Consider the following 12,596-nt stretch of genomic DNA (forward strand, 5'->3'; position numbering starts at 1 on the left):
GAACATGACTGGTTGCCTGGTATGGCAACTGCTTGGCCTCCGACTGCAAAACGCCACAGAGGGTAGTGTGTACGACCCAGTACATCACTGGGGCCAAGCTTCCTGCCATCCAGGCAGAGGAAGGCCCTAAAAATTGCCAAAAATTGCCAGCCTAGTCATAGACTGTTCTCTCTGCTATCGCATGGAAAGCGGAAACGGAGCGCCAAGTCTAGGTCCAAGAGGCTTCTTAACAGCTTCTACTCCCAAGCCACAAGACTGCTGAACGGCTAATCAAATGGCTACCAAGACTTTTTGCATTGATCTCCCCCCCTTTTTTTACTCTGCTGCTACTTGCTGTTTATTATCTATGCATAGTCACTTTACCTACATGTGCATATTACCTCAATTACCTCGACTAACCTGTATCCCCGCACATTGACTCAGTATCGGTACCCCCTGTATATAGCGTAGTTATTGTTATTTTATTGTTACTTTGATTTATTTTACTTTAGTTAATTTAGTAAATATTTTTCTTAAAACTGCAGTCTTTTAATTAAAACTGCATTGTTGGTTCAGGGCTTGTAAGTAAGCATTTTAATGGTAAGGTCTACCTACACCTGTTGTATTCAGCTCATGTGACAAATACATTTGTATTTGATTTGATTTTGAGAGAGATAGTGGAGCATGTATTGATACAGTGTGGGAAGTATGAGAGGGAAAGAGAGAGGCTGATATCTAGTATGAGGGAGAAGGGAATAGAGGAAATTAGTTTAAAGAGTATACTGAGTTGAACGTCATTAGATACAGTCTCAAATATTTTGTAATATTTTTTAATGACAAACGTGGCTGGCAGGTAGAATTTAGTTTCTCCCTGGCCCACTGTCCAATACTGTAGGTGGCGGTAATGCACCATAACTTTGGATGCCAACGCCCGACAAAGCCTAGCGAAGGAGAAAAATAAGATGGCAGACGTTACCGAGGTGGATGCAGAGAAACTCAGCAAAAAGTAAGCCATTGTCGATTCACTCTTTTTTTTGGACAGCATTTATGAAGACGTTTGCAACACTTTGATGGTGTGTGTGGATCACATCCTTGTTATTAAACGATAAAAGTAGTAGGATATTGTTGCACCAGTTCGGATAAAGCACGATGGAAAAACAAGTTTACCATGTGCATACAAATTCCAATGGTCCATTCGGTTCAAGTTGCATATCGCGCGTGCTACTTGTAGTCCTTTAATGGGCACGCATGCATGCTTATCATCCTATTCTGTGCGTAGATGACTACAAAACCCATATTGCATCGTACAAATTACCCATGGTTATTTGCTGATTTGAAGTTTCTTGTTTTCATGTAGGTTTATGAACAAAACCACGTTTTAGCTAAAGTAGTGTTAGCCTTTTTTAGCTTTACCGTAATGAGTTGCGTGCCAAATGCAGCAACCTTTCAAGTGATACTGGTGTGCTATTTATGTGGGGAAACATTGAACACATCAGCTTTATATGCATCCAAGCGAATTATCCTATAATTCCACTTCTGCAATGGGATGGCTTGCTAGCTAGTGGATTTAGCTAGCTAAATTACTTCTAGGCTACATGGTCTGACTGATCAGCTCAGAATGATAGTGAAAATGTTCTTCCTACTCAGTGGAAAAATTACCCAATTGTCATACTTGAGTAAAAGTAAAGTTGCCTTAATATTAAATGAGTCAAGTGAAAGTTAGAGTAAAATATTCCTTGTGTAAAAGTCTTAAGTATTTGTTTTTTATTATACATAATTCTCAAAAGTAAATTTTAAAAAATGTATTACTTTTTTAACACTGACTAGACAGGGCATATCTGAAATAGTGAGAACGGGTTTATCAAAAAAATCACAGTACGGTTTTGGACTCATTCAGCAGTTTTAACCTGATTCAATTGGAAATTAATGTTAAGTTATTCCTAAAACCAATTGAAAATGATGATGATGCTGTTGCTGCTTCCTGACTTCACCAACCGTTCAGGTCATACTGATATGCTATTTATGTGTTGACAATAACTTTTGATAAACTCTGTTTTGACATTGAGCCATTTAAGTGTCCAAATCAATATGCAGGCACATTTTGTGATATATTAAACACTCATAGCGATTTAAGGGGGAAATGAGATTGTATGTGTAACGGATGTGAAACGGCTAGCTTAGTTAGCGGTGGTACGCGCTAAATAGCGTTTCAACCGGTGACGTCACTTGCTCTGAGACCTTGAAGTAGTAGTTCCCCTTACTCTGCAAGGGCCGCGGCTTTTGTGGAGCGATGGGTAACGATGCTTCGTGGGTGACTGTTGTTGATGTGTGCAGAGGGTCCCTGGTTCGCGCCCGTGTATGGGTGAGGGGACGGTCTAAAGTTATACTGTTACATATGCGCTGTTGAAACCAACACAGCAAAAAACCGGAACTGGAAATATTGTTTACATCACTGTCTTAAAGGACAACCTGTTGAAGACAGCCAGCTACATTTTGAAGTGATGCATTTTTGACCCACCACCTCAATGTTTTTTTTTTTTTTACATTGGATGAAAATACAGACTACAAAATGGTATATCATACTTGTAACCCCACTTACAAGTTAATGTCCCTTTAATATTTTGGTACACCTACTGGAGAGCTCTTCTTTCTCTATATCCATTCAGCGTAGTTCCCACCCTCTTAAGCCCTAGCCACATCAATCTCTTTAAGGATACACATGTGAGGCCATGTACAGTTGAAGTCGGAAGTTTACATACACTTAGGTTGGAGTCATTAAAACTAGTTTTCAACCACTCCACAAATGTCTTGTTAACAAACTATAGTTTTGGCAAGTTGTTTAGGACATCTACTTTGTGCATGACACAAGTAATTTTCCCAAGAATTGTTTACAGGTTATTTCACTTATAATTCACTGTATCACAATTCCAGTGGGTCAGAAGTTTACATACACTAAGTTGACTGTGCCTTTAAACAGCTTGGAAAATTCCAGAAAATTATGGCATGGCTTTAGAAGCTTCTGATGGGCTAATTGACATCATTTGAGTCAATTGGAGGTGTACCTGTGGATTTATTTTAAGGCCTACCTTCAAACGCAGTGCCTCTTTGCTTGACATCATGGGAAAATGAAAAGAAATCAGCCAAGACCTCAAAAAATAAATGATAGACCTCCATAAGTGTGGTTTATCTTTGGGAGCAATTTCCAAATACCACGTTCATCTGTACAAACAATAGTATGCAAGTATAAACACCATGGGACCACGCAGCCATCATACCGCTCAGGAAGGAGATGCGTTCTGTCTCCTAGAAATGAACGTACTTTGGTGTGAAAAGTGCAAATCAATCTCAGAACAGCAAAGGGCCTTGTGAAGATGCTGGAGGAAACAGGTACAAAAGTATCTATATCCACAGTAAAACAAGTCCTATATCGACAACCTGAAAAGCCGCTCAGCAAGGAAGAAGCCACTGCTCCAGAACCACCATAAAAAAGCCAGACGACGGTTTGCAACTGCACATGGGGACGAAGATTGTACTTTTTGGAGAAATGTCCTCTGGTCTGATGAAACAAAAATAGAACTGCTTGTCCATAATGACCATCATTATGTTTGGAGGGAAAAGGGGGATGCTTGCAAGCTGAAGAACACCATCCCAACCGTGAAGCACGGAGTGGCAGCATCATGCTGTGGGGGTGCTTTGCTGCAGGAGGGACTGGTGCACTTCACAAAATAGATGTCTTCATGAGGTAGGAAAATGATGTGGATATATTGAAGCAACATCTCAAGACATCAGTCAGGAAGTTAAAGTTTGGTCGCAAACTTCCAAAGTTGTGGCAAAATGGCTTAAGGGCAACAAAGTCAAGGTATTGGAGTGGCCATCACAAAGCCCTGACCTCAATCCTATAGAAAATGTGTGGGCAAAACTGAAAAGGCGTGTGCGAGCAAGGAGACCTACAAACCTGACTCCGCTACACCAGCTCTGTCAGGAGGAATGCTTGTGGAAGGCTACCCAAAACGTTTGACCCAAGTTAAACAATTTAAAAGTAAAGCTACCAAATACTAATTGAGTGTATGTAAACTTCTGACCTACTGGGAATATGATGAAAGAAATAATAGCTGAAATATCACTCTACTATTATTCTGACATTTCACATTCTTAAAATAAAGTGGTGATCCTAACTGACCTAAGACAGGGAATTTTTACTAGGATTAAATGTCAGGAATTGTGAAACTGAGTTTAAATGTATTTGTGTATGTAAACTTCTGACTTCAACTGTACTTCATTATCAAAAGTCAATGAAAATGCTTCACTTTTTTTGACACTGAAACGTGATTAGACAGGACAAAGCTGTTTTCACGATGTCAGGTATATCATCAAAATAAATCAATCACAGCACCGACTCAGTCAGCAGTTTTTACCTGATTTAATTAGAATACTATTGGAAATGAATGTTAAGTTCCATTGTTATTCGTAAAACATAAGTTGAAAATAGTTATCGACTTCAAAATCGTGTATCATACACTGCAGTTGAGGAACAATGGGTAAGTAATTCTGCTTTGAAAGTAAAACTTCCATCACTACTTTTGAGAAAATGGCCATTGAATGTTTAGGTACACCTACTGGAGAGCTCTTTGTCTACACCCATTCAGCATAGTTCACACCCTCCTTGAGCCTATCCCCACCAATCTCTTTAAGGATTCACATGTGAGGCCGTGTAGTAAACAAACAAAGATTTCAAGACTAAAAGTGGTGAAAGTAGTAGCAAAAATAATGAAATACAATGGATCGTTGTACTCATCCCCAGACACACCTGGCTAACTTGATGGGTCGTGTAATCATCTGGCGAAGTAGTCTTGTTTAGATATAAAGGGTAACTAGCTAAATAATGAAACATAATCCCAACCCATACAGTACAAACAAATTGACGTACTGAGCAGCTCATGTTATAGACAGAAGCATGCTACATTACAGACCAATCCAAACTCATCTCTCGGTATGACCAGCCCCATCCATTATTTCAGCCAATCATGGTCAGCAGGAAGGTTCCTGTCTTTTTCCTTGGCTAAACCAACTAGGCTCGGAATTTAACAATTTGATTCATATTTACAGATGGCATACAAGTTTGTTATTAAGGCACATGAAAGTTCACGTTCCAGAATGCATTTCTATTTTTATCCCCAAAAATGTTTTACATTTAAATGCCTCACCTGTGAATTAGTGACGTGCGACATTCGCCTAGCTTCCTGAAACGGTTCACGTTTTGATTTGGGGTTCGCCAAAACAAAGGGAAATGCAACACTTATTTGTCAATCACTCATATCGATATCAAGTTGTAATCAATAGAACAGGAGAGGGAGGGGGGTCAGATTGCAAATCCTGTTCAAAGGAACCCTACTGATAAAGCACATGGAATCTGGGAATAATGTGGATATCACTGGTTAGAGGACAACTTGTAGAAAACAGCCAACAGCCAACATGTTGGATTTTTTTAAAGTGGGTTGCCAATGTAGAAAGTTTTTTTTTTAAAGCAACACTATTTTGTTAGTCACTCATATCACATTAACATCCAATAGAACAGGCAAATGATTAGGTCGTATGCTCTGTTTAAAGTTGAACTGACAGCACTTTAACTACTCAACAAATATGAAGAAATTGAACTAATCCTGGGAATTCCAATACAATATAACTAGCAAGGCAATGATCAAAAGTCAGTCATAACATGGCTAATAAGCTAGCAAATCTATTTATTTAGCAAGTTAAAAGCATGGCGCCTAACGTTAGGTAGCTAGCTAGCCAGCTAAGGAGGAAGTCATTGGATGAGTGACTGACCTTTTTCCCCATGTTGTTTTTGGTGGTTACAACTAGAGATACAGGCGTCATTTGTTCAGCTAGCAATAAATGTGAATCGCGTTGCTGGCTATCTATTTAACTATGCTGACCTTGAACAACTATTATCCAGTTAGCATATCTCTTGCATTTGTAAATTCACTCTGGCTATCTACTCCGATTTCAGAGCACTCTTGTCTGAATGTGCCAGAGTGCAGAATAACTGATGAATTGTTGCCACTAGTGCAGTTAGTCACTAACGCTCTAAATAACATGGAAACAGCCTAACCAGCTCTGCTAGGGCGAGTAAAATGGTCAAGAGTGAGGTGGCCATTTGACTTGGTGCTTGACTGCCATTGTGAGGAACGCTCGGATCAACCCTACTCCTCAACCACAGCGTCCAGTGTAGTGTGTGTGTGTGGCTCTGAATACTTGGAGAGAAAAACACTCTGAATTTACAAACAGACAATCTGACAATGCGCTGAATTTACGAACGACCCAGAGCACACTGACACACTGAAGGTAATTTACCAACAATTTACTTAGTTGTCAATCAAATGTATTTGGCATGGATCAACTGTGCGTGCCGGAAAGTTCCCATTCAGTTGTCAAACGTGGGTTGGGGACAAGCATGCATTGCCAGGCAATGGTTTAAGTGTTCATCTAATCTCGCTCTGGATAGCATTAGTTGTTGATCTTGCTGTTGTCGATGTGCATAACTAAGGGAGAGGGAGCCTACCTTTTCATGGTTGATTGATCAATAGGACTCCCATGATATTTAAATATTTGTAGAAATCCATTCAGGTGTATTTTGTGGCTTTTGGCGAATGCTTTCTAATGATCTAAAATCGTGTCGTTGCTACTGCCTGTAAACACAGTCCAGGTCAAATCGAATGATAGGAGGCATGTGTGGCATAAAGGCCTACTGTTGGCTTTGATTGGTTATTCTGCACCAGTCTGCGTAGACTCCGGTCCTGGGTGAGACAGATGTTTTTTTGTTGTAAATTATTTACTGCAGTATCTATTATTTTTCCAAACGCATGGCCACTTTCCCACTCTACATTGTGATAGTTTTCAAATGTTGTTCCCAATCATTCTATGAATTTATTAAGATGTGGAAATGACCATATCTAACTGGTCACATTGTCAGATTTTTTTTATTTTTTAAGTAATGTTGCTAAAACACTGTCAGTTCCCTATTCAAATGACACACAGAATATAAGAATTTTTATATCACTGGTTAGAAGAGAATTTACAATCATTCTGTAAATTCTGGAATTTCGGATGGAGATTCTGGGAGGCTGGCGAAACGGAAAAGAAGCAAATCAGTTGCTTTGTTATTTAACTTAACCGAATCACGACCCGAAATAGGACATCAACATTGACATGGGTTGGTTGTTGATTTTGAACGATAGTTTGACTCTTAAATCTGTGTTTTGGTGTGAGGCCAGGGACTTTTATAGAGAGACACCCCCGATATATATCAGGGCCATATGAAAATGACGGCAGAGTTTTCGAACTGCAAAGTCCTGCGACTTTTACTTCATTGTAGTGGAGTAAAAGTAGTCCAAAAATATTTAAACTACTTATGTAGTACTTCAAAGTGTTTCTACTTACTTTACACCAGTGTTACTAAACCCATTTACACTGAACAAAAATATAAATCCAACATGTGAAGTGTTGTTCCCATGTTTCAAATTCACAGAAATAAGTCAGCTGTGTGTGTGTGTCTCTCCAGGTCTGGTCATTGACTGGTATAGCACAGTAGGTCAGCCTGCATCACCATGCTGACTCTGGTGGTCAGGACTGCCAGGCACCAGGTGTGTCAAGCCTTTGGGGTCAGGGCTCAGGGGGTAAAGTTCGCTCTCCCCAGCACAGTGTCAGTCCCAGCTCTAATTCAGGGGACTCGCTGGCGAGGTGATAAAAGGTTGGTGGCTTTTCCGTTCAGTGAGAAAAACAACTAACCTTTTGTCATGAATGATTCCCTTTTTAGGAATTACTTGTATGGCTTCATAAAGTAGTCTCCCGAGTAGTCCTCAACCTCGATGCTGAGTCCACTAGATACCCTGATGTTACCCTCTGTGTCTGTGTTGTTGTCAGTGAGCTGAAGAGGCGAATGAAAGCTGAGAAGAAGGCATCTGAGAAGGAAGCCAAAGTCAAAGAGCAGGTTGAGCAGAAGCAGACCAATGACCAGGCAGTTCAGAATGCATACGGGGGAGATGAGGAGACCCTGGACCCTAACGTGAGCTATATGGATGTTTAGGATCGTCCTTCCCTCCCTCTTGTGATTTTCTTCAGAACATTTGACTGCTGATCTTAGTAGAAGATTAAAAATATATATTTCTCAAAAATAGGGCTGCAGTAATTGAGCTCTTGTACATTTGCACTAACCTCACTTTATATTGTTTATTCCAATAGCAATACTTTAAGATCCGCACTCAAGCCATCCAAGCTCTGAAGGGCACAGCAGAGGACCCATACCCTCACAAGTACAATGTAGATCTGTCGCTCACAGGGTTCATTGAGAAATACAACCACCTACAGCCTGGAGACCAGCTAACAGACATTGTCCTCAATGTATCAGGTACTGACAACAATTGTTTTCAAATATTGTGATTTGAAATAATATGATGTTGTCATTTGATGGTCAATCTGTATTTTTGACATATGTGAAACTCTGTGGTTGGCAGGTCGTGTTCATGCCAAGAGAGAGTCCGGGGCCAAGTTAATCTTCTATGACTTGCGAGGGGAAGGCGTCAAGCTGCAAGTTATGGCAACCAACAGGTACAGAACATGGTCCTTCCCAGAACTACACTACTCATGTGAGCTCATAACTCCCTCATGTATCTTTTCTAACACCGTCTGTCAATCTTTCCTGTCAGGAGCTACAAGTCTGAGGAGGAGTTTGTGCGCATCAACAACAAGCTGCGGCGTGGTGACATCATCGGTGTTCGTGGTAATCCAGGGAAGACCAAAAAGGGCGAACTGAGCATCATTCCCATAGAGATGACCCTGCTTTCACCTTGCTTGCACATGCTGCCCCACCTGCACTTTGGTCTCAAGGACAAGGTGAGCACCTTCACAATCCTGTAGTGGACATACAGAAAACATGTCAGGCCTTCATATAAATGAGAGATGATACATGACACCTTTAATTCATGTAACCTGCAGAAGAAATTACAATTTTTTGGGATCTTCACACTTTCTCTAACCCATTGCCTCCAGGAAACACGATTTCGCCAGCGATACCTGGATCTGATTCTCAATGACTATGTGAGGCAGAAGTTTGTAACACGTGCCAAGATCATCACTTACCTCCGCAGCTTCCTGGATGGGCTGGGATTCCTGGAGGTGAGGGAAATAGCCACTAGGGGGCACTTTTTTTTTTTTTTTTTTAAATGGTTTGTCAGGAAAATTACATTGGAGTGTGGAGGAGTTCGGGTTAAGACTTCAAGAGGGGTAAAGCTTCTTCTCTTTGATGTGGAAAGTTATTTTAAAGGTTTCTTTTTCACAAACAGGGTTTTGGTGATAGATGGAGATAGGTAACTGAGACTTTAAAACCACAACACACGTTTCTTACAGATTGAGACGCCCATGATGAACCTGATTCCTGGTGGGGCCGTGGCCAAACCCTTTGTGACCTACCATAACGACCTAGACATGAACCTTTACATGAGGATCGCTCCTGAGCTCTACCACAAGGTAACATGTCCCCCGAGGAAGAACCAATAACACATGAAAAAACACTTTCAACTCAATGCTCATATTTCTGTGTCTTTTTTTCCCAGATGCTTGTGGTTGGGGGGATTGACAGAGTGTATGAGATTGGACGGCAGTTCAGAAACGAAGGCATTGACCTCACCCACAATCCAGAGTTCACCACCTGCGAATTCTATATGGCCTATGCAGATTACCATGACTTGATGGATATCACAGAGAAGCTTCTCTCGGGTGAATGAAGGGGGTGTTTCTGCTTCATCATTCTGGAATGTGAATATATAGTGTTACTCACAGTGACATGTAGGTATGTAGCTGCTAGGTTCCATAACTAACTGGTCTACTCTCTCTTCCCATCAGGGATGGTCAAGCACATCACTGGAGAGTACAAAGTGAAGTATCATCCAGAGGGTCCAGAGGGCCCGACCTATGAGATCGACTTCACTCCTCCCTTCAGGAGGGTCAGCATGACGCACGACCTGGAGAAGGAGATGGGCGTCAAGTTCCCAGCTGCTGACACCTACGACAGTGACGGTAAGATAATGAATGCCGGTCAGTACAGTGCCACAGCTATACCTCTATATATTTATAGAATTTCCTAGGTTGTCTTACTGACCTGTCCCTCTCCACCCACCCCAGAGACACGTAAATTCTTTGATGAGCTGTGTGCCCAGAAAGGAGTGGAGTGCCCTCCTCCTAGAACCACTGCCCGCCTCCTTGACAAGGTGCCTTTTCTAATTTACATCAGGAAACCCTCCTCCTATACCTCTTCCGTGTTGTTGACATCACGACTAAACTGAAGTTGATGTTTATCCCTGCAGTTGGTGGGAGATTTCCTGGAAGTCACGTGTATCAACCCCACGTTCATCTGTGACCACCCACAGATCATGAGCCCCCTGGCCAAATGGTGAGCTCTTCCTATCCATATTACACTCATTTAAAAACAAGCAACAATGCTCTTATTCACATTCCAATGGACTGCAGGTTACCATTTGAAATAAGAGTCAACATAGGTCTTGCAGTGCCCCCTGCTTGTCAATGCTGATGTCTCTAGCTATGCTCTCCTTGATCTCTCCCCATATAGGCACCGGTCAGAGAAAGGCCTGACGGAGCGTTTTGAGCTGTTTGTATTGAAGAAGGAGATTTGTAATGCCTACACTGAGTTGAACGACCCTATCAGACAGAGGGAGCTCTTTGAGCAACAGGCTAAGGTCAGTGTGCCTGGGCGAGTCGGCTGAGTAATGCTAGAAGCAATGTAGTAGTTGGGGCCACTGAACTGACACATTTCCCAAACTAAGTTGCCTTACGTCAACTTAGTTACCATTGGTGCTTCATTTTCTTTGTGATATTTTCCTGTTTGAGTCACCACCCATAAATATTGATGAGCTACTTTGTTTTGGTTTTTCATCTAGCTTCTGTGTGTATTTTTGTGTTTTATTAGGCCAAGGCAGAGGGTGATGACGAGAGCATGTCCATTGATGAGACTTTCTGCACGGCACTAGAGTATGGCCTGCCACCAACTGCTGGCTGGGGCATGGGCCTTGACCGTCTTACCATGTTCCTCACAGACTCTAACAACATCAAGGTACAGTCAATACATACAGACAGAGGCCCATATAGATCCTGTGCAATCTCTAAAGCACTGTAGGCCTTAATGCTCAAATCAATGTAGTTTTTCAAGTCTGTTTTGGAATACTGAGTGTTCAAACAGGAATTTACAAGTGACCAAATCGGGGTGGGGGTGTGTTCAGATGGCAGTCATTTGCGGACATGGCTATGCTAGTTGTCATAGTAATGACTGGTGTGTGCTCAGTGGTGTAGGCTGATTGGTGGTGCTTGTGCTTCCTATCACTCAGAAGTTATGTAGCAGCTAAGATCACGACAATGTCTGCCATGGATGTTTCCCAGTTGCTTTAAATGTTCAAAGTCATAGTGTAAGAACACTTATAAAGGCTCAAATGATAAGATGATCCACCTTTCAAAAGGAGTCCTTTTTGGCTAGTCACAGCAGTCTGCTAGCTAGGTAGCTGTTCAGCTTTCTAGAACATCCAGTCATTTGTTTGTAAACCATTAACAAGCTCGTTAGCTACCACGTGTTCTTATCACACTGTCAACCGAGTAGCTAGCAAGCAACAAGATATGCCAAATAAGTCTAAAAAACAATAAATCAGATTTGACTGTTCAGACACAAGTTGAATGGCCAGGAATCAGATTTGTATCTGACTTCCATTGTACTGTAGCACATGGAACCAGATATTTCAAGCCTTGATTCAATGTGCTTTTTGGCTGTTCAGACTGCAGGAAAAGTAATAGATTTGAATCGGAAATGCAAAAGAATTTGCATGTGTGTCGCTTCAAACTGCCAATGTGAACAAGGCTTTAGGCATGCATGTTTATTATTATGCAGTAGGGGACACTGTTTTGATGCTTGTTTACACATGCAATACACTACAAACTTGAATGCACTTCAGCAGGACTCAGTGTCTGGGAAACCACCTGATGTTAATTCTGTTTCACAGGAGGTGCTGTTCTTCCCAGCCATGAAGCCTGATGACAACAAGACAGCCCCTCTCACAGAGGGCACCTCTGTGTAGTATTGTGACCTCGCCTGCTGGCAGATCTCTGCAGGGGTTGGCATGGTGATGAAGCCTGGGGAAATAATCAGATTGGTCTGTTGGTCTGGTCTCACTGTTTCCCGGTGGCATTGACTGTTTTCCATTTTATCATATGGTTTGAATCTTGCAATCTGCATTATTAAGGGAAATAAGTTACTTAAATAATTTTTCCACCATTACATGAAACATTAAATTGTGTGCTCTTATTACCTTGTGCTTTGTCTCTATTCTTTCTTCCCTCATTAGTGTGGTGGACATCCAAGCCCAATGTAATGTCAGTGAATGAGGGTTTCTGGACATGTTTTGTTGTGTTATTGTACGCTATACAGTCCAACTACTAGAAAAAAAACATGTTCACTCACAACTGCCATTGGCACAAAAATTAAATTGGACAGAAATGTGATTCTGTATTCCCATGATTGAGTTACATGTCAAAGTATGCGTCTACAGCTGATATACTGT

At 41.4% G+C, this 12,596-nt stretch overlaps 1 protein-coding gene across 2 annotated transcripts; it reads left to right on the forward strand.

The window, feature by feature from the left end:
- Positions 1-884: 884 nt before the first annotated feature.
- On the forward strand, positions 885-12,340 carry kars1 (lysyl-tRNA synthetase 1). Of its 2 annotated transcripts, XM_029639140.2 has the most exons (15): positions 911-985; positions 7,541-7,729; positions 7,903-8,044; positions 8,221-8,386; positions 8,493-8,586; positions 8,685-8,871; positions 9,028-9,153; positions 9,385-9,504; positions 9,591-9,753; positions 9,880-10,053; positions 10,159-10,244; positions 10,341-10,426; positions 10,604-10,730; positions 10,961-11,104; positions 12,039-12,340. In XM_029639140.2, exons 2-15 carry the CDS (start codon positions 7,587-7,589, stop codon positions 12,111-12,113), a joined length of 1,833 nt encoding a protein of 610 aa, XP_029495000.1. In that variant the 5' UTR covers positions 911-985; positions 7,541-7,586; the 3' UTR covers positions 12,114-12,340. The 2 variants fall into 2 exon arrangements, with proteins under 2 accessions (XP_029495002.1, XP_029495000.1); XM_029639142.2 differs by lacking the exon at positions 7,541-7,729 and having other exon boundaries at positions 885-985.
- The last annotated feature ends 256 nt before the right edge of the window (positions 12,341-12,596 follow it).

This window comes from Oncorhynchus nerka, linkage group LG28 (assembly GCF_034236695.1).
Source record: "Oncorhynchus nerka isolate Pitt River linkage group LG28, Oner_Uvic_2.0, whole genome shotgun sequence".
NCBI classification, from domain to species: Eukaryota; Metazoa; Chordata; class Actinopteri; order Salmoniformes; family Salmonidae; genus Oncorhynchus; species Oncorhynchus nerka.